Source organism: Kogia breviceps, chromosome 4 (assembly GCF_026419965.1).
Source record: "Kogia breviceps isolate mKogBre1 chromosome 4, mKogBre1 haplotype 1, whole genome shotgun sequence".
NCBI lineage: Eukaryota > Metazoa > Chordata > Mammalia > Artiodactyla > Physeteridae > Kogia > Kogia breviceps.
Genome location: NC_081313.1, coordinates 123101793 through 123124770, shown reverse-complemented (window position 1 = coordinate 123124770; position 22978 = coordinate 123101793). Strand labels below are relative to the sequence as shown.

General features: G+C 35.9%; 1 protein-coding gene across 12 annotated transcripts in view; it reads right to left on the bottom strand.

The window, feature by feature from the left end:
• The window catches only part of TCERG1 (transcription elongation regulator 1), a 59559-nt gene that overhangs the window by 31249 nt on the left and 5332 nt on the right, over nucleotides 1-22978 (bottom strand). For 4 of the 12 annotated variants that reach the window (XR_009335572.2, XR_010840269.1, XM_059062995.2 and 1 more), the window contains exons 2-10: nucleotides 22021-22246; nucleotides 19660-19812; nucleotides 18237-18612; nucleotides 17807-17926; nucleotides 13666-13908; nucleotides 9374-9436; nucleotides 7657-7857; nucleotides 6826-6938; nucleotides 5619-5707 (exon numbers count right to left, since the gene is read on the bottom strand). Coding sequence is in view for 8 of the 12 variants with exons in the window: in XM_059062995.2 (XP_058918978.1) it covers nucleotides 5619-5707; nucleotides 6826-6938; nucleotides 7657-7857; nucleotides 9374-9436; nucleotides 13666-13908; nucleotides 17807-17926; nucleotides 18237-18612; nucleotides 19660-19812; nucleotides 22021-22246 (1584 nt within the window). In the remaining 4 variants the exon portion in view is untranslated. The remainder of the gene's footprint in view (nucleotides 1-5618; nucleotides 5708-6825; nucleotides 6939-7656; nucleotides 7858-9373; nucleotides 9437-13665; nucleotides 13909-17806; nucleotides 17927-18236; nucleotides 18613-19659; nucleotides 19813-22020; nucleotides 22247-22978) is intronic. The other 8 variants (XR_010840270.1, XM_059063002.2, XM_059063004.2 and 5 more) reach the window with 3 other exon arrangements.

Here is a 22978-nt window from a genome sequence, read left to right as displayed (position 1 = left end):
GAAAATCCCAGAGAATCTACAAAACAGTAATAAATGCATTTAGCAAGAGTCTAATCTACAAAATTAATATATGAAACCTTACCACATATAAACTTTATATTTTTATGAGGTCAAATTTATTTACTTTTTTTTACAGTTTCTAGGTTTTGTGTCTTTCTTAGGAAGCACCCCATTCCTTCTCCAAAAATGCAACTATATGGTTCCTAGTGTTTTTACAGTCCATCTGAATACATGAAAGATAACCACTTGTCCAAATTATCTTCCAAGTTCTGTCGATGAAGGAATGTACTATCAGTGTAACCTTAATTCCCTAATTTATTATTTTCTATTTCTTATAAGTGCTAATTCTAAGTTAAACAAATTGTTCAGCTAAGCAAGTATACTACTTCATTTGGATAATCACATTTTATTAGTTTATTTTTTTGATATCTTTAGATGTTGCTCTTCAAATTATTATTTCTTTAGAGATAAGAAGCTAAATGTAAAACATGAAGTTCCATGTTTTCCTTAACTATACTAGAATTCTTTTCCTGGTATTTCAGAGCATCAATGTGACATTTTTCTGTTGTTTTCAGAATAAAGAGAGGTCAAAATTAGAAGCATTTTATATTTCCTAGATCAGCAAGCTTTAGTTTCTGGTTCTAAGAGAGTTTTTAATGTTTTGACAAAAATTTTTAAGGTCATTGAGAACTGTAACTTTTTCCATTGCTTAATAAGATTGCATCACAAAGATTTAGCCTGCCATAAATTTTTTACAGTCCCATACAAAGTGCAAATTGAGGGCTGCCTGTATTTGCCATGTTTTATTTGTCTGTAATCTGTGTTGGGTTTTAATTTATGAAAAATTTACCTTTGAACTTATAGTATTTAAACTTTTGTATTTACCTATAGTGGCACAGGGACTTTATTTATATTTATATCAATCGCCTGCTGCTTTTCTAGGGTTCCTTTTGTTTCCATCGTTTTTTACCCCTAATATTATGAAAAAATTGAAACATACAGAAATATCGAAAGAATGTTTCTAGAACAATGAACACTATATACTGACCATCTATATTTTACATTTAACATTTTATCATATATGCTTTATCACTTATCTATACTTCCATCAATGCATCTGCCAGTCTTATTTTTCTTGATACATTAAAAAATGCCAGGCTTCCCTGGTGGCGCAGTGGTTGAGAGTCCTCCTGCCGATGCAGGGGATGCGGGTTCGTGCCCCGGTCTGGGAGGATCCCACATGCCGCGGAGCGGCTGGGCCCGTGAGCCATGGCTGCTGAGCCTGTGCATCCGGAGCCTGTGCTCCGCAAGGGGAGAGGCCACAACAGTGAGAGGCCCGCGTACCGCAAAAAAAAAAAAAAAAAAAAAAAACACACACAAAAAATGCAGATTATCAGTACACTTCACCCCTAATCACTTTATCATGCATATTATTAGCACAGGGTAGTTTTGTGACACAAGAATTCTTTGTCCATAGTTTTTCTATTAATGCTGAAATGTCCTGACAGCTTCTCACTCCACATTTACTGCTAATACCATTGGAGCTGTATTAGCACACCTAGGTATTTTGAAGCCAACCCAAGTTAGTGAAATAGCACCTCCATCCCAAAGTAGTTATTGCTATTAATATGGATCAGTGTTTCAGAAATTGGTATCAAAAGTTTAGGCTCAGTTTTTTCCCAATAAAGTTAAACATCTAACAAGATCGCTTAAGTGTGTCAGGATGGTTCTAATGGAAATTCTTGAAAAGGACTCTGCATTGAATAATAAGATGAAAATGTATTACACTCAACCACCACCAACTCCTGCCTTTAAATTAAGTATAAAGAGATCAAAAATAGAAGTATTTTGTATTCCCTAGGATCAGTAAGCCCTGGTTTTTGGCTGGATTCCATGACAAAAAAGATTTCCATGAAAGATTCCACCTAGCAGTAATGACTTTGAGATTCATCTATGTTGTTGAATGTATCTATACTTTGTTCCTTTTTATTGCTGAGTAGCATGCCACAATTTGTTTATCCATACACCTGTTGATGCACATTTGCGGTGTTTCTAGTTTTCTATTTTTCCACTCCTAGATACCTGCTTATTTGTAATATCCAAAAACTGGAAACTGCTCAAATAAATTACAAATAAAACTGTTACGAACGTTCTTGTAAAAGTACAGACATATATTTTTGTTTCTCTCGAATAAATAGAAGTGGAATGGCTGAATTATTTATTATATATTCTTCCTAGGAAACTGCCCAACTGCTTTGCAAAGTGGTCGTACCATTTTGAAATTCCCATCAGCAGTGCATGAGAGTTTCAGCTGCTCACCATCCTCTAAAACATTTGGCATGCCCAGTTTTCAAAACTTTTAGCCATTCTAACAGGTGTGGTTTTAATTTACATTTCTCTGAGTACTAATGACAAGGAGCTTCCTTCACATGTGCCGCTTATAAAGTACATGTTCATGTCTTTTGACTACTTTTTTGTTGGATTGTTTTCCATATTATTGAGGTGTGTGAGTTCTTTATGTCAGAGTTAAAAGCAGAATACATAAAAAGCTCCCACACACCAATAAGAAAAAGACAAGTCCATAAAAAGATGAGCAAAAACTGTAAAGAGGCAATGCACAGCCAATAGACATAAAATAGGTTCAATTATACCAACATTCTGGAAACATAAAAGATTTCTTTTCTTATCAGGATACTAAAGATTTAAAAGGAATATCCCTACACTGGTGAGAGTGAGAGAAAACTCGTATGCTCAGGCTGTTGCTGGGAATATTAACTGGTACACCCCCTTCTTCCCACAAAAAAAAACCCTTTCTGAGGTCTATTTAGCAATATTAACCAAAATTTTAAATAGCTTTATCACTTGATTCAACAATTTCACTTCTAGAAATAAATCCAACAGAAATACTTGCATGTGTTCACAAAGAAATATGTATGTATAAAGGATGCCCTAAACAGCAACTTTCATAATGCCAGGGCAAAAAACAAAACAAAACAAAAAAACAAACAATACAAAAACAGAAGACCACCTAATCACCCATGTGTAGGCAAATTACCTATTTTCATACAACAGAAAACTACACTATCACAGATTTACATGTACTAAAATTGAAAAAAGTCTAGGACATATTTACTAAAAAATTCAGAAATAATATACTTTCTAAAGACACTGTAACGTGCATGTATAACACACACACATCTCTACACATACATGCATAAAACACAATATAGCAAAAGGTACAGAAAGCATATGTTCCAAACTTTTACTAACGAGGAAGGGCTTGGTGATGGTGGAATTCTGTAATTTTTTACTTCATGTAATTCCTTTATATTGTATGTTTTTTGGTATGCATTCATCTAATATCATATCAGATCAATGAGAAAATAACAAAGCAAAGTACAGGAATTATAGATATAATTCCTGTAAGAGAGTTATATCTATAGTAAGAGGAAAAGAAAAAAAGTAAGAGATTTAGCATAAATACAAGATACTCAACAAGCAAGTTACAAATGTTCCAGAAAGGGGAAAAGAAACAGATGAAGAAAAGCATTAATTAAACAAATTCCAAAAGAAAATTTTAATAATCTGAGAAAAGACCCAAGTCTGAAAACTGATAACAGCCACAAAACTCCAGACTGGTAGGCTTTGGAGTTGGTTACCGGCTTTTCATGTACAATACTCAGCGAAACCACAATCTAGAAATACATTCTTTTAAACAAATTGTTTTCATAACTTTGATTCTGGAACTGAGTAAATATTTTGCAAAATTATTTTTGAAAGGGAGCCTGTGTACCAAGTTGGTAGAATAACTACATAAAAAACAACTATTCCAAAATGCTTTTAAAACACAATGATTTGACTATACATCCCTAGAGTAATATACCCTAAACATAAAAATAACTGGAAAAAAAAAGCTTAAACTGTCTTCAGTAATCACACTGTTGGTGACAGTACTGGTCTTGCCTGTGAGAAAAGCAAATGAGTAATTATGTTGCTATCACTCAAAGATGGTTTTCAGAAGAAAAGGAGATACTGAATTAAGATAGATGATGAGTCAGTAAAAATCTTGTAGTAGACTTGAACTGCAAGTAATGGTGTGAACTTAAGATGTATCTTTAAATGTATGTATTTTCCATCTCTGTCTACCAAAGAGGTCTAAAAATAGTGACTAGTTCAGTAGTAACAACTATCCCTAGATCCCACATGGCCTATAAATGCCACTTCTCACAAAAAGAAACCAGGGCTCCTTGGAAAATGGCTGAATCTAGGTCTGAAATAGGAAATATATGAGATAAAGATCAAACATGAATCCGATCACATCTCTGTAACTGCCTGCTCACTTGCAGGAAATTCAGGAATGGAGGATTCTATTAAAGAGCACCATGAGAATGCAATAATAAAATCCAGACTATGGGACTCTATAGAACAAACACATTTATTTTTTCAATATAAAAACAAGGAGGAAGGGCTTCCCTGGTGGCGCAGTGGTTGAGAATCCGCCTGCCAATGCAGGGGACACGGGTTCGTGCCCCGGTCTGGGAAGATCCCACATGCCGCAGAGCGGCTGGGCCCATGAGCCATGGTCGCTGAGCCTGCACGTCCGGAGACTGTGCTCCGCAATGGGAGAGGTCACAACAGTGAGAGGCCCACGTACCACCAAAAAAAAAAAAAAAAAAAAAAAAAAAAAAAAAAAAAAAAAAAAATCGAGGAAAAAGCAAGGAAAACAAGTTGGAGGGGAATCTGTAGGTTATAAGGCTTAAGAAACAAGCCAACTCATTGCCATGTGTAGACTGTACACGGATTAAATAAGTTAGAATAGGAACAGGAGAGAAAGCCTGATGTGCGGAGAGGAAGAAAAGGAAAAACCAAACATAAGAAGGAAAGAAAAAATAGACTATTCAATGCTAAGATAAAAAAACATAATTTTACAAAGTTTATAAACATAATCATATATGAGGAAATATACACAAAAGCAATTTTAAAACATTTTAAACAATAAAAAAGTAGATTCATGATCTTAGTGGTTCAAATCTATAATTTTAAATAATAAATATTAATGGAGAGTTCCATGAAAGGAGGAAGACACTGCAGCAGTTGAATTTTGAGCACCCAAAATACAACAAACAAGAACCAAAAAATATTCAGTAGATAAAAACAGGTATTTGAGGACTTCCCTGGTGGCGCAGTGGTTGAGAATCCGCCTGCCAATGCAGAGGACACGGGTTCGTGCCCCGGTCCGGGAAGATCCCACATGCCGTGGAGCAACTAAGCCCATGCATCACAACTACTGAGCCTGCGCTCTAGAGCCCGCAAGTCACAACTGCTGAGCCCACGTATCACAACTACTGAAGCCTGCACGCCTAGAGCCTGTGCTCAGCAACAAGAGAAACCACTGCAATGAGAGGCCCACGCACCGCAGTGAAGAGTGGCCCCCACTCACCACAACTAGAGAGAAAGCCCATGCACAGCAAAGAGGATCCAACGCAGTCAAAATAAATAAATAAGCAAACAGGTATTTGACACATGCTTTTTTAAAGTACTTTTTCTTCCTATTGGATAATAATGTAATAATCAAGCATGGAAATCAATTAATCAAACAGCTTAAGTCAAGTACATACCATGGAGTACCAGGAATAGGAGTAGTAGCCACTGGTTTTGCCTTCTGGGCAGCCTTTTCTTCTTCGGTCATCTCCTCTTCTTTGGGCTCCTATGGGAAATGTTACTCCCATTAAATTAATATTACAAAACGATACCTGAATATCCCACAAATACAAGAAACATTGCAAATACCTTAAAGTACAACCAACATAAGGTTTGTTGCTAGCATACAGAGGAGAGACTCTGAGTCAGAATTTCTAAATAAGTTCTAAATCCTTGCCCCCTAGACAGAGCCGAATTGCACAACAGTAGACCCCATCAGCAGCAGGTCCTATCTTACAGACTCACTAACCATCTGTTTAAGAGTAGAAATAAGGAAAAGGGTATAGAAGATTAGAGGAGAACTCTTCATTTAAGGTTGTTTTTTTTCTGCTAAATTCCTTACTGATAATACTACCATTTGTCCCTCATTGAATAAAAAAAGCTTCCAAAAAGCAGAGCTCTTTTAGTGCTGTAGAGATTATTCCATGCCACGAGAGGACAAATAAAATACAACGATCATTCCCCAATATGAAGTTGTACTTCTAATTATAACATGTACCAGTCTGTAAGTCAGGAGGGGACATCAGCTCTGGTCCAAGGTCCTTTCTTTCTAGGGGGATCTTGGTTTAGTATAAGAAGTAATTTAATGAAACTTTCAAAGGAAAAACTGAATTAGAAATTTCAAAGAACCCTAAAATTTCAGAGGTCAGGATTTACAGCAATTATCTAAAACTACAGCAAATGGGTTTCCCTGGTGGCACAGTGGTTAAGAATCCGCCTGCCACTGCAGGGAACTCAGGTTCGAGCCCTGGTCCGGGAAGATCTCACATGCCACGGAGCAACTAAGCCCGTGCACCACAACTACTGAGCCTGCGCTCTAGAGCCCACGAGCCACAACTACTGATCATGCATGCTGCAACTACTGAATCCCGCGTGCCTAGGGCCCGTGCTCTGCAACAACAGAAGCCACTGCAATGAGAAGCCCACGTACCGCAACAAAGAGTAGCCGCCGCTCGCCTCACCTAGAGAAAGCCTGCACACAGCAACGAAGACTCAATGCAGCCAAAAATAAAATAAATTTATAAAAAATAAAAATAAAACTACAGCAAATGGATTTTCAGTTACAAGTAAACTGTACCCAACAATCAATGCTGGCTCCCAGGTAAACAGGTAATGGCCCTTTACCTCTTTTATCTCCTTTATTGGCTCTTCTTTAGGATCCTCCTCCTCCGTCTCCATTGGCAGAGGTTCTTCAGAAGGTTCTTTAATTGGCTCTTTGATCTTCTCCTCTAATTTTTCTATTAAAAATTGAGATAACATCACACAGTGGTTCTGATGTAACTTCTGATGAACTTTCAGAGACTAGGCAGTTAAGATATTCCCTTTCTAGTTATTAACCACAAAAGTAAAATGTTCTCCCTTGTAATATCATTGATCTAATGTAATGGTCAACTTCAAATACCTTGCTATACCGATCAGGAAACTGTCAGTAGAAAAGAACTACTGATTTCAGAGGGACATAAAGTCTTTCAGGTCATTCATATATCATTTGTAGCAATCATTCATTTTGCTGAAAGGGATAACATACTAAAAAACAGAAACAGGGACTTGTGAAATAGAAAATTAAGAGTCTTCTTCCTCCAAGATTCCAACAGCCTAAAGTTTTTCTTCAGAACATATGCAATAAACACATTCCTTCCTGATCATTACTATCAATCTCAACAAGGATAATGATAATTATTCAGTAGAATAATTATGCAATTTCTGACAACAGTAAAAAATATGTATTAGTGTGTACATATAATTTAACTTCTCCAGATGGTAAAGTGATGGACAAACATGTAAGTAGAAGAACTGGCTTTTTAAATAAATACATATTTATCAATTCAGAGAAAATAAATAATCCAACACTATGTAACTAGAAAATCCCTCAAACGTTTTAAAAAAGGAATTAACTCAGAAATTCAAATAGCATTTCTATTTATACTATGTCCCACCAAGTCATTAAAACTATACCTTTTTCCTTTAGCTCTTGGGGTTTTTCCCAGGTTGATTCTAATGTTCTATTATTATAATAATATGTCTTCCCATCTGCTGTTTTATATTCAGTCCACTCAGAAACTGTTGTTGCTCCAGCTAAGGTAGCAGGTGAAGCTGCAATAGCAACCTGGGGGTGTATCATGGGTACAATAGGAGGGGCCATTCCTGGCAATACACCTAGAAGAAGAAGAATAAAAAAATTAGATCCAAGTATCAAATTGTGATACAAAATAAAACTTTAAAATATGAGCTAAATCTTTCTACTAAACATTAATAATGAATGAGCCAGTTGAAACAAAAAAAATCATATAAATTATGATTTAATTACTTAAATCTATATCCCTGGTTTACTTCTAATGCCTAAATTCAATTAGATTCAGAAACTGAACCCAAGAAGTACCTTAAGAACAGTCAGAAATTTGGGTCACACCTATAAGTGAAATCTTAATAAAATATAACATAGTAAATTATAAAAATAATGGTACATTCTCTACTTATTAATAGAAATATATTTTTATAAAGAATTTCCTGGGCTTCCCTGGTGGTGCAGTGGTTAGGAATCTGCCTGCCAATGCAGGGGACATGGGTTCGATCCCTGGTCTGGGAAGACCCCACATGCCGCGGAGCAGCTGGGCCCATGCGCTGCAACTACTGAGCCCGCGTGCCTCAACTGCTGAGGCCCATGTGCCTGGAGCCCATGCTCCGCAAGGGGAGGACCCGCCATGGTGAGAAGCCCATGCACCGCAGCGAAAGAGGGGCCCCAGCTCGTGCAACCAGAGAAAGCCTGTGCACAGCAACAAAGACCCAGCGCAGCCAAAAATAAATAAATAAAATTTATTTTTAAAAAAATTTTTAAAGAAGAATTTCCTCAAATTCTAATGAAATCAAGGCAACAAGCACGTTTACTAAGCATACTTCTTGAGGCAAAATTGTTTTCTTGTTCTAAGGTACCTAAAAAGGATATGAATAAAATTCTATTTTAAAGTAAATGACTGAAAAAATAAATGACTGAAATTATTATCAACTTTAATATACTAAGCGATTAAGTGAGATATCCCTGTAAACTCTTTGACAGTTTATACTTTTCTGGAAAGAGAGCAATTTTTTTTTCTTTTTTAAAACTAAGCCAAGCTCTATATTTTTCACCAGACAGCTAAACAAGCTGGTATTATAAATAATCAAAAACGTGAATCAAAATTGAAAAAAAAAATAAAACCCTCAAATCCTATACTAGAATTTAAGTTTCAGGTAGTTAACTTCAGTAGCTTTAAAATGCAAATTTATACTATACACACAAATATTCACACACATATACTCACTAGCATGCAAGCATAATCACATCACTTTACACATGGAAATGATTTTTTTATATTTAACTTAAAAACACGCGTCAAAAAATAAAATTAAATGTTATGAATATGAGAATGAAGTTGTTTACACTTATTACAAAAATTAAGATATAAAGTGATTTGACCTTATTTACTTTTGTGAACCAACGAGGCTAATACTACAGGCAATTGGGAAAATTAAGTGTTGGCCAAATATGACAACTGCATTTATACTGCTCATTAAAAAGAAAAATATAAAAAAATCCACTCACTTGGGCAAAATAAATAAATAAAAGGATAAACAACAACATTCACTACCATGCCAACTTACAGACAAAACAAACTAAGATGGTTTTAAAAATTACCGGTCTTGGTGGTAGCGACTGTCTTTACATACGGGCAGCTGACTATTTGCATCATTGCTACACCTGTAAAATGGATAAGCAAGCATACGTTGGAAAGCTGCCATTGTATGTCGGCTACCACTGGGATTCAGGGAAATAATTTACCACTACAATTTAGAATGTTATTTCCAATGAAAAAGACCAAGGATGGAGTAGAATTTCTTTTTGTTTGACATTTTGTGGGAAGTGGTGCCAAATCCAATGATAACTAATTCTAAATTATAGCATCAATTACCTTTTTATCAAACCAGCTGATAATATTTGAAGGAGTCTCAAGAGTTTAAATTCAACAAAGGAAAGCCCCTTCATTACTATGTATGCATAACAAGTTTTCGTGTTTTCATGTGGGACATTTTCCCACAGGACATCAAACCCACGCTGCTTAAGACACCAGTGAAAGGCAGTCGCAGCATGACACTAACAAGACACTTTCTCTGTGCTGCTGCTAAGTGGGAACTACATGCAAAAGCAGAGGCATGGAGCATAACCATGCAGAAGTAGAAAAAGAATAAGATAGGACAAAGAGGGGTGGGAGGAAAAGGAAGAAAATAAAGTATGAGACAGATCCAAAATACCACTGCAAATAATACTTTAAATAAAAGGGCAAAGATGAAGAGGAGGGTAACATTCAACTAGTGACAAAATATCCATGTGTAGTGCCTGCTGTATGGAATGCCACAGGCTTGGAACACTGTGGGGGCAGGCTAACAAATTAAGAAGAAGACAGCCCCTTTAGTATCATTAATGACTACATGGGCTGATTACTTTAGAAACCTCAATCGTTTAAGCCAGCTAAAGGAGTAGCACTTCTATTAAAGAATGGAAATTACGTACAGTTCTTAGAAGAATGAAGACTCATCATGATGCATTACAATGGTGATAAAAAGTGAATGAAAGGAAAAGCTGGAAAACTAAGACTGATTAATTGAGGAAAATCAAAATTAAGAGTGAATTTTTTAAAACTTTTAAAGGAACAGGCTGAAGGTAAAGGGTTGGGAAGTTAAATTTTATTTTCTATTTGTTTTGGGTAAAAAAAACTAAACCTATTTTGGTACCAATAAAAATTAAAAGTAATAAATTCTTTTCACCATTAAAGTACATAAAAATAAATTTTTCCTAATTCAGAGACAAAAATTAAATTAAACCCCTGCATTTGTAAATAACATACCTATGTTCACGCGCACACACACACAAAATACTGCCAATATTTGAAAAGCGCCTTTATTTCTTAATTACTATTTTAAATAAAAATATTAAAGCTGAACTTTCTATTAACAATGAAACTAAAACAAACACACTGGATCAAAAATGTATGCTGAGTAAAGTTTATGTATAGTTTTATTTTCCATAATGTTTAAAGAAAGCAATGGAAAAATTCGTTTGATTAAGGAAGTTACAGCATATATTAGGTTTAAATTAGTATAAACACTGCTATCTGCAGGATCACTGAGCCTACTAAGTCAGCACTAGAAATTCAATTCTTAGACTATATGAACTTTACTCTCAAAGACTGTTTTCCAAAACCATCCCCTAATAAGTAATTTCAACTACACAATTTAAACAGAAGAAAGTCAAATATATTCATATTTAGACCAAACTGCCATTGTTAAATATCAGCTGGGCCAACACAGAACTCTTGTATTTGACTATCAACATTACAGGCCATAATAAAAGGACATGTTTGTTTCTTCTCATGTTAAAAAGACCAACTTAAGGTTTTCTAAGGGTGACTATATACATATCATGAAGACTCACAAAATAACCAAACATCTAAATTGTTAACCTTCTTTTAAAAAGGAGCATTTGTTCAATTTTCCTACAACTCTACCCTCAAATTATATTCTACCAGGAAATTAGAAAATTCCATTTAGTATTCTGGATAATCCTGATGTCACTGACCATAAGCTTCTTAAAATTCCAAATAAGATTTTACAGACTTAGAAGTAGAAATCCTGTAATCCTAATCCAATTCACTATCCCCAACTCCACCTCTTACTCCTATATTTTACCTAACTCTTCCACTCCTTTTCTTCATCTTGACTATCCCTTCTTTAATCATACTCATTAGCACCATACATTGCTATTTCAAATAGAATATAAGGCTCCAAGATAAATTACATCCAAATTCCTCCTGTTTACCTTACTGTTGAATTGATATAAAAAAGGAAAAACAGAGATAGATGGCATTATACATAAAACCAAAGATTTGGCGAGGAGAAAAACAAGTCTTCTTTTCCATTCTTTTTTTTACTAAAGTACCTTAGATGACTGAATTAAAGGGGGAAATGAGAAAATAAACGAATTCTAATATCTAAGATGCCTTACTATATAAAACAAATATTACTTTCTATAAAACATTAGTTCCCTCTCCAAAGAATCTCTGGTATCTTGCATAAAATTTTACAGATTATCTAACTCAGGTTCTCTTCCAACTGACCTACAAAATATCATTAGTGGCTGCCATTTATTAAATGCCTTTTACTGCCAAACTTCATAGGTACTACCTCATCTGGTAACACAAACGGTTACCATCTGTTCTAAAATTTAACAGTGGGGTGAGGACCAGAGAAGACCAAGACATCCAAAGACAGCTATAACTGAAGGGATTTTACTGTGACAAAATTCCACTTTCTACAGAAATCAATTTTGCTACCCTTTCACCCACTGGTCCTATTAAGAACCTCTAAAGCAAAACCAAAGTCCTTTTAGACAACAGCCTTTCCAATACCTCATATGTTATTATGCTACCTCTCAATCTTCTCTCTACAGAATTAACAATCTTAGCTCCTTATGATCACTCAGAATCCAGGATGTGGTCTTAACACTGTCCCTGACCCTAAAGCAGACCAAGATTGCAAGAGGTTATGACGAATGCCAAGCTTTTATCTATTCATCACTTAATTTTCTACAAAGAGTATATCCAAAAGGAAAGTATCAGCTACTTAATCTTAAATTTAATTTTGAAAAAGGGTAATCCCTAGTATTAGAGACAACATTTTTTATCTTCTTCTTACTTTTAAATGATTTTGGTTTCTTAAACATCACATACTGGTCATTTAATTATCTAACACTACATCGACAACATGTAAAAAGGTTTTCCAAAAAACCCACTAATTCTCTTAAATTTTTGGTTTCTTTCTTGCTAAGGTGTGATATATGAAAGTGTTCTTTTCAAAGTATTTACAAGGAAATAGACAGTGTGATAATTAAAATGTGTGCAAATCTAAGAAATAGCTGTATCACAACCCTATTCTTACACAAAAACTAGTACAATAAAGCAGCAACCACAGTGAAAGGAGTGTGAAATTAGGAGACAAGAGGCCTAGGTTCTATTCATCTTTGCTACAAACTAGCCTTGTGAGCTTGACCTCTCTAAGGTGTCAACATTTTCAACTATAATTCTAGGAGAACGGACCATGGATTAAGGAGTAAATATGTTTGACAACAGCAAACACACTCAAATTACGATGCCAAACACTACCACTGTTTAATCCCTACGCGAAAAATTCTACTCCACAATCTTTTAATTCCTTCTCTAGTTGAAATGATTTCCCCTAAAAAAATAAAACACATGAACTCACCATACATTATTTAAACGTTAAAATGGTGCCTGTTATACTTCACAATTGTTACAAGGGAAACATGCTTTCTATTTTAGATGAATTTTTTTTAAGTTAAGTGACTCACATTTTCTTATCAGTATAACGTAATTATCACGAGCGTGATTTTTGGATCGGGAGTGCCCAGATTCAAACCCCAACACCATCACTTATTAGCTATGTGACCACAGCAAGTAACTTAACATGTGTATCTACCTCATAAGATGGTTGTGAAAACTAAACGAATTGTTCCATGTAAAGTGCTTAGACCAATGCATGACACAGAAATCACTTAACTTGTGTTACCTACTGTGACCTGTGATTTCTTAACTTCATACACTCAATCCCTTAAAATATTGCATTTAGAACATATTTACACAAAAAGATGATCATTTTTAATTCATTGGGGCCATTATCCAAAATGAGTGTAGCTTTAAATGTGGCTCTAATTTTAAGACATGTAAACAACAACAACAGAAAAGGACATTTACCAAAACTGAAGAGAAAAATATTGCAGTTAGCCATGAATCTTTTCAAAAATGTTCCAAACAAGTGAGATTCAAGGCAAATTTCAAATGCAACAGACACATGAGAACAAACTAACTGACAATATGAAAACATAGCTGGAAAAACTATTATAATCTATTGGTTTACCTGGAAGTGGAATTGGCATGCCAGGAAGGGGAACACGAAATGGAGGTACCATTACTGGTGGAAAAGCAGGTATTGCTGCTGCTGGCTGAGGTACTGAATGAGGAACGGCAGGAGGTAACGCCTGGGGATGCGGCTGAGGAACGGTTTGCACAGGTGTGGCTGTAGGAGCAGGAGTTGAAACACTAACTGTAGGCGTGGCAACTGAAACAGCAGAACTTGGGGTCTGATCTTGTGTTGTGGGTGCTGATAAAAGATAAAACAGAAATATGTATCACTCCTTCATAAACCATTTTACTATATTCATTCATCATTCACTCATTCAGTATGTAAGTATTTAGGGCCCATTCCATGCACTGCAAGGAATTTATAACAAGGTCTCTGTCTTCAAGAAGCTTGAAAATAGTTAAATGAAACATAAACAATAACTAAAACACAAAGTGAAATGGGATAAATGTATAGGAGTGTAACTCAAGACCCAAAGACCATTTCTTATTGTGAGACGGTACAGAAAATTTTATACTGTGGTGATAGGCCTTGAAAATTAGGATTTCAACAAGGAAAATGACAAAGTGAAAGGATAAAATAAGCAAGTGGTGAGAAAAGTGAGTAAAAGCAAAGAGTAGGGGACAACAAGGTATTGTTTAGAAAACAGAAGCAGTCAACTAGTAAAACACTAGGCATACCAACAGAACCAGTGAGTTACAGCTGGAAAGGCAGGCCAGAGGCATAAAGTGGGAGGCCTTAAACAGACGACTAAGGAGTCTGCACTTGACTGGGTAGGGAAAGGGAAGAACTTATGTAAACGTAGAGAAATGATCTAAAAGAATGAACACCAAAACGTATCTGTGTACACCTTTTACTTTTTACTACACATGCTTCGTTAGTTTGATTTTTTTTTTATAAGAATGCACTCATGTGTTATTTATGTGACTTCATGAATGTAAAAGGGATGTGGGGGAGGTAGAATGAAGGTTTCTGTATGGAAGAGTAACAATCACTGTTCATTTGATGAATTAACCTGGCGGATGCACAGGAAGAAAAGGAAGAACAGAGGTGGGAAAATCAATTTCAACATATCTGGAGTTGTCCAAGCAAGGAAGAACAGAGAGAAAAAGGTATGCAATAACTAATGACTGACTGGATATGAACAAATGGAGTCAAAAACGACTTGGGTTTCTCTATAATTATTTCAAAATAAAAAGGTAAAAAAAGAAAAAAAAAACAACTCAGGTTTCCAGTGTGAGAGACCAGCAAAACGTGAAATTCAGGATAATTTGGTTCTGCTAATACGTTATTTTTAAATATCAAAAATAAAACATTTCATCCCTAGTAATCATACTTTGTGACCCCCAAAATATGTAAAATTCCTTTTTCTTAAGTTTCAGTTCTCAAATATTATAAAACATTTTTTGTTATTTATTCACAACCCATCTAGTTCCAAAACAAAATTCATTTTCATAAAATTCACTGGTAACTAATACTTCATCTTTATCTTGATATAAAGAAAAATGCCAAACTTTACCTATACTGGAGTAAGAATGAATTTATCAAATTAAATAAAACAGTGCTTTCCCAATCTTTATGCCAATTTTATTCTAAGGGAAAGCACACTGTTTAATGCAAACCACCCAATAATCCAACTGAAAAAATTTCTCACTGTCTTTCCTTCAGCTCCTAACAATGAAAAACTCACTTAGGCTGGGAAGATGTCAGCAATTTCATACTTGTTAATGAGGGACTCACCTTGGCTAAATAGACAGCAGGGCCAAACAAGTATCTTCAGGGGCCCAGGAATGAATTGGTGGTCTAGCATAGACCTAGCCTTAGGGTACAGTATCATATTAATATAATTTTATAACAGTATGAAAAATACAAATTACATGCAACATTTGCCCAGTCCCATACATATACCATTTAGCATTTGTAATCTACTGCAATGGCTGAAAATATATCAAGTTATTCTTCCCAACTTCCCTGAGGAGGAGGATTTCATCAGAATTTTTCACAAACTTGCATAGGATAAAATGAGTTTATGCTCAACTGAGGTTAAAATATAAATTCCTTAATTTTTAGTTCAATTTACCCACAGGTTTATACTGAAGTTCATAGAATTACATTTTTTTTTAAATCATGGTAATAGTATTTAGTAATATTTGCTAAACTCACAATACAAAGTACTGAATCAGGAAAATAAAATGAGTTACAAAGGCATCAAATTTCAGGGGGAAAGGAACACCAAATGGAGATGGCAAAAAGTATTCACTCAACCTATTCCTCTTGCTGACACAGGATTTTCTGAATCCGATTAGTTGCCATGAGTCATGAGAGAAAAGGGACAAAGGCAACAAAAGAATTAACTGGGAAGCTGGGAGAATGGTAGCTAGGACTTTATAGTAGGTAAATTCCTACTAACTCCATTTGCTAAAATGACTAGTGTAACACTAGACTTCAAAATATACTACTAATCCAGCCTCAGATCTTAACCAAAAAAGACAAGTGACCATCTCTAACAGATGAAGAAATATTAGGACTGATAATACTTCTTGACACTGAATCAAGTGAAATAAAAACAGCTATCAGGAATACTCAGAAAGACAACATCAAAATTGATGTTTAAAGGCAGTAAAAAGAACAAGATTTTGCTATTCTGTTCTTAGAATAAAGGCCTCCCTATCACTGAAGGGTAGTACAAAAAATGAAAAACAGGAATTCTGAATAGAATGGTTGGTAATGGACAAGATACCTATGGGCCTACTGAAAGACCACTCTGATATGGAAATGGAATACAAAGAGAACAGTTAAAAGTTTTTGGCTACCCACCTCCCTTAAAACAAAGTACTGCTATTTTTCCTTCCGAAGAGGCAGGGAACAAAACAGAAGCAACAAAGAGCCTCCACATAGAACCACACTGCTTTTAATTAATCTCCTTCTCCCATCACCACCACAAGTACCCCATAAAAACTGTTTCCTGACTTGCCCCACAGGTTTTAGAAGCATTTGCCTATAAAAAGGCAAAGACCCTCAACCAACTAGCTAGTATCACTGTTAATCTGTATTTTCAGAATTCAACTTAGCTACAAGAGACCTGTAAAGCATTATTTACATCTTATTAAGTACATTTTCTCCCAAGCCCTCTAAAAAATATCAAATAGGGCCTTTAAAAACACTGTCTCCATATCACAAGTACCTTTCTTCTTCTGTTACTATGCACGTCAATAAAATAAAATCAAATTTGATTTAAATTTAGTAGTATGATAATTTCTCTCATGTACATATTTCTTACAAAGAAATGTATATATAATATATATACATTAATATACACTAATAATTCCCTAGTCCCTGAAGCTACTAGGGGAGGGAAGAGAGACAGCTTTTTTTTTTTTTAATTCTCACCCATTATCCAGGTAGTAAAATAAACTAAATTATAATCACCTTGTAGGGATAATTATGTATCTTCATTCCAGTATCATAGTAAATAATCAAACCAATAAAATTACTTAAATATTTGGGGGCTCAATCTCACCCTGTAGAAAAAGTAGCAGCATACTTATATCAAAAAAAAAAAAAAAAGAAAGAAAACCCAGAACTAGTAGCATAAATATTAATGACAATCTTTCAAGCAAATTAATATTCTTCTCTCCTCATCCCTGAAATCTATTAATTTTCTCTCATCTTTATAAAAAAGATGTAACCTTTGGGCCTCTGCGTCTTCACACCTGAAAATTCTCTTACCTTTCGAACTGCTTGTAACACAACTCAACATTTCATCTGCCTGCATCCCATTCTGGGACCCATCTACCTCTAAACAAGATTACTGAAAAGTTCCTAAGTTTCCCTGATTTCAACACTACCCAAAAAACGAGTGCCATAAAAATCTTCCAGAATACTGCATTCATATAGACTGCCTAGTGCCTGCCTGCCTCACCCATTTGCCTGGTTCTTAAAACTCTTCATAACCTGGTCTCTTATTCAATATATTAACCAATATAAATCCTCCCACCTAACAGTTCATAAACTATATTTATTCTCATTTCCTGACCTATGTTTCCCACTACCTGAAACCTCTCTGAAACTTTGAACCTATTCAAATCCTATCACACATCCTTTATGATAAATCTCAATACCCACGTAGTCCACTCACTTGTCTCTCCGTTTTCTTGAATTCTTATATCTTCTATTTTCGCTGCATAACTTTGCACGCTATTCTCTAATTGTTTCACATGCATTATTCTTGCCTCCTCAATTAGAAAAACTGGAAACTCTGCAAGATAGGGGCAGGGGCCAAGACTTACACTTATTCTGCAAACCCCACATCACCCAGCATTACTGTTGGCCAAGTTGAATAGCTAACTCTACACTTCCCCAATTTAGCTTCATGAATTTCAACTGGGCAAATAATTTCTTCTACTAATGTAAATTTCTGTTCTTTTTAGCCAAAAGTCTTAATGTCAAAAACATATTTTAAATAACATCAAGGATAATATCTAAAACATTATAATCATTTTGGAATGCATTCCCACTTGTCCATTTCTCTAGCCCCTAAATGAAAACACATGCTGACTAGTACTCACTTGATACTGTCTGCGAAACTGAAGAGGCAGTTGTTGTGGTAGAAGTGGTAGAGGACGGGGTTGATGACGATGTTGAAGTGGATACCACAGGTGCTGGGCTACTGGTCGTAGGGGTGGAAGCTCCCACTGCTTGTGCTTGCACTTGCGCCTGCACCTGGGCCTGGGCCTGGGCCTGGGCCTGAGCCTGTGCCTGCGCCTGCGCCTGGGCCTGCGCTTGCGCTTGAGCTTGTGCCTGTGCCTGTGCCTGCGCCTGGGCTTGGGCCTGAACCTGGGCCTGGGCTGCAAGCATAGGTGTCAGTTCTGACTGCTGAATAACCTTAACTCCATCTGGCTTGGTCCATGCAGATTCACGTGTCCGAGCATTGTAATAATAAACCTGCAGAGAAAGCAAAATCATCAGTAGCAAAGAATCTGTCAACTATCATTTATAAACAATACAACTATATTTTGTCTTAAAGCAGTATTAAAAAAAACCTTACAAAACAGAAAGTACATCAAAATTGGCTGTTTGTATATGATGAGACTAAAGGTACTTTTTCACTCCTTTCTTCCTTCCCCCCAGTTTTCTATAACGAGCACACTATATTTTTAACACACACCAAAAAAGAACCAAGGTTGTATTTTGTGCACAAAGTTAACACAGCAGGCCTGAGACTGCTATCCTTAGAAAGTCCTGTCCACAATGTTGGTCCTTGGCTGGCATCTGGAAACTTAGATTTCAGGAGGGTTCCCATCATTTCCTAACTGATAAGAATGGCTCATTATGTTTAAACTGTTTATGCAAACAATGCAGTTTATGCTGAATACATGCCTTCCTTCTGGGAGTCTGGAATGTGGTATGTGCTGGGCAGATGGTGCCAGATATGGGACCAGTCCCCAATGAAAACCCTCGACTCCTCAGCTCAGGAGAGCTTTCCCAGCAGACAACACTTCACCTGTGTGTTCACAATGCCATGTCGCAGGAATTAAACACATTCTATATGATTCAACTGAAAGGACTCCGGAAAGCTTGTTTGTGCTTGGTTGCTCCAGACTGCAGCCCATGAATCTCTTTCTCTTTGCTGGTTTTGCTTTGCATCTTTTCTCTGTAATTAGTCTTAGTTGCAAATACAACTACATGCTGAGTCCCATGAGTTCTCCTAGCAAACACTAAACCTGAGGGCTGTTTTGGGGACCCAAGGCACATATTTAAAATACAGGCTTCCAGAATCATAGGCAAACCTATGTAAGTGCTCTAGGCCACCTTATGTCTGTGCATAAGTCCAATCTAGTGAGCCTTTCCAGAAGTCCTGCCCCACCCTGGCTTACCCAAGGCTCATTCCTAATTGGCAAAGATACAGTCACTGATCTCAATCTGCCAGAACTCCTGTTTCACTCTTCTGTTACTAAGAAGCCAACAACCTAAATACATTTTATAATTTACCTTCCCATCTGGAGTTTTATTTTCAACCCATATCTCCTCAGTAGGAGGCAGTGCTGGAGTACCAGGAGCAGTCACAGGAGGCATTCCTGGTGGAAACATCATACCCGGTGGAGGAGGCATGGTTCCCATGGGTGGAGGCATGAAAGGTGGTCTCTGTTAATTCACAAGAAGTAATGTCACTTGTGTTTATCTTTTTTCCTTCAAATTATTACTAAATTCTACCCAAAAGTAAAGGACTGTAAGAGAAACTAATTTTATAATCAATTCAGATACATTTATCTAGGTTGTATAAGAGCAGTTTCTCTGTAATAAAAATGATTACTAAATAGACTAGAAAGAAGTACATCAAAATACTAACAATAGTCATTCTCTGGGTTATAGCATTATGGGTGAGTTTTGCTTTGTTCTTTATACCTTAACTGCCTATTTCATACATTGGGCACTAGATTACTTTCAAAAGAAAAAAACTGATTCTTATTTACAAATAACATAGCAATAACTAAAAAGGAAAAACCAGATATACCTAACCCTTTGTTCTCTTTTCCTACAAGAAAAAAAAGAATATTAGCTAGGAAAACATTCATCATTTCCTATTTTTCAAATAATGATAATGTAGCTCACCAAAGATGTTAATTAACATCAGTAAGTTTAAAAGATACAATAAAAAAAATTATCCCTTTTACTTTTCGGAAAAATGAGAATTTAAATGGTATATATTATAGTTAAAAAAAAAAAAAAACTCCTGGAACCATTCATTACTGATTCAACACTATCTCTGGTAATTCCTTCAACAACTGCTGACCCAAGCCAAGATCCTGAACCAAACAATTTAACTGTTAACTGCTATATCTTACTCACTAAAGCAGAAAAGAGGTCTGCCGTTTTGAAAACAGATTTTGAACAGGGATTAAAAGACTTCCTCTATAATCTACAAGTAACATTAGAATTCAATTATCCAAAGCATCTTAATCTGGATAATGGAATTGATATTATGCTAATAATGTGCAACTGTATTTCATTTTCCTAAAAATGTTTTCTTTTCCATACTCCGGTCTTTCTGGATTCAGCTTGCTGTCTTTCAAGAATCAGCACACAGGCCCATGTTCTATAAAATATCCACCCCAAATATATCTCAGGCACCAGGAGCTGGAAATCAGTTGGATTTACTGTAAAACCACACAATCATCCATCAAGACCAAGAAAAGCATCACAACATTAGAAAGTATCCCATTATAACATCTGATACACTTCCATTAGTGGGTTACATTAATCCATTACATTTTATAATATTCTGCAAGGAGTTTAACTATTAAAGACACAAAGTAGAATAAATTCACATGTAACAAGTTATACCACAGTCAGCAGGTCAAAGTTACTTCCTATTCTAATCCTGAAGAAAACATAAAACCATTTAACCATTTGTTTAAGGGGGGTGGGGGAAGGGGGGACTGCTCATTACTAGGAAGGCAACAAAATTACTAAGCAACGTATTAAAACCGGGTGTTTCTTCCATAAATATAACCCTATTAAAACAGAGTTAACATCACTTAAACAGTAGCTCATTATCTTTCTATTTTTAGTAAGTTCATTCTTGATTATCCAAGCTAACAGAAGGGAGATGATACTACTGTATTTACTTCATTTCAGAATGGTACAGGCTGAATAAACTAAGAAAACATAGAAACATACTCAGTCAAAAAGAATATAATCTCAAAAGTAGGTATTTTTGAGAGTTGACACCTTCATAACCTCATTTCAGACAATAACTGGGTCTATTTACAGTAAAGATGGATATATGCCTCAGGTTAAAACACATTTAAAGAAATCCCACAACAATTCTATTTCTAAAATTTTAAGATAACCATATTTTTTTCTGGGGAAGGAAAAAAAATCCAAATATTGTGCTCACAAAATGTGTTTGTTGTCACTTCCTAGATTCTATACTAGGCATCATTTCTGGGGAGAACTGCTCAGGAATATACATACATATATATTTAAATTTACTTGCAATATGTATCACTGAAAACAAATTTCCCCTACTCTATACATAAGATTTCAAACTTCATTTCCCATAAAGAAGATGAATTACTAAAGACAATTCTCAGAGACAAAGGCAGGTTAGAACTACCCTATTCAATCCTAACTTAACACATACATTTTTCTATCACCATACACATTTCCAGTCTGAATTTCCATACTAATTATTGTTACCAGTGCTTTTAGAGCAACACATTAATATAAGGATGTTCTCTTTAGTTTCCATTTTCCTATAAAACCAAGAACACAGGTTTTAAAGGCAAAACTCACATATAATATTGACACTAAGGCCAACAAAGAAACAGCTACCTCTATATTCTTTACCTGGAGGTGTGGAGGGCCCATAGGTGGAGGAATCCCTCCTGGAGGAGGCATTGGTGGCATATTAGGATCAAAAGGAGGACGTCCAAATGGGGGCCGAGGTGGTGGAGGAGGGCCTCGCATCATACCAAAAGGTGGAGGAGGTCGCATGAGAGGTGGTGGGCCTCGCATCACTGCATTTGGTGGGGGAGCTGGGCCTCGGAACCTCAAGGCCTGCTGTTGAGCCATCCTGTGTGGGAAAGCCATGAATAAATTTTTCTTTCGGAACGTAACAAAAATGTAGCTACTAACCTCTAATTACATCAAATTTTAAAAGCCCTTAAGAGCAAGTAGAGTTGGAAAGTCATATTGTACCGCTGCAGTAGAGTGCATCAGTAAGAATGATCAATGGACACCAAAATCTAGGAGGAAATTTAGATGAGGGAGGTTATTTGGATGGTCTTAAAGTATCTTCCAACATGTTTCTTACAGTTGCAAAGAAGGATGAACAAAATACCTATGCAATAGAGAAACTGACCTAATGTGGCTGAGAAGGACACAACATCACCTATTCCAGGCAAGAATGCATAACCTCAATCTAATAAGGAGCTATTTGACAAACACAAAATGAGGAATGTTCTAGTAGAAAGGGGGAAGCAGGGAGTATATTCTTCAGAAATGTTGATGTTATACAAAAAAGACAAAGGAAGGCTGTGGAAATGTTCTAGATTAAAGAGGCCAAAGAGACATAACAACACAATAACAACTCTAGACAGGATACTAGTTTAGGATCTCTAGTTTAGAGAGAAGAAATGCTATAAAGGACATACTGGATTAATAGACAACACTGGAATACGGACAACAAGTTAAAGTATTTTATCAATGCAAAATTTACATTGATACCTGTACCTGTGCTGTAGTTAGGGCAATGTGGTGTGTGTGTGTGGGGGGGGGGGTGTCTTAGTGTCTTACCCTCAAATGG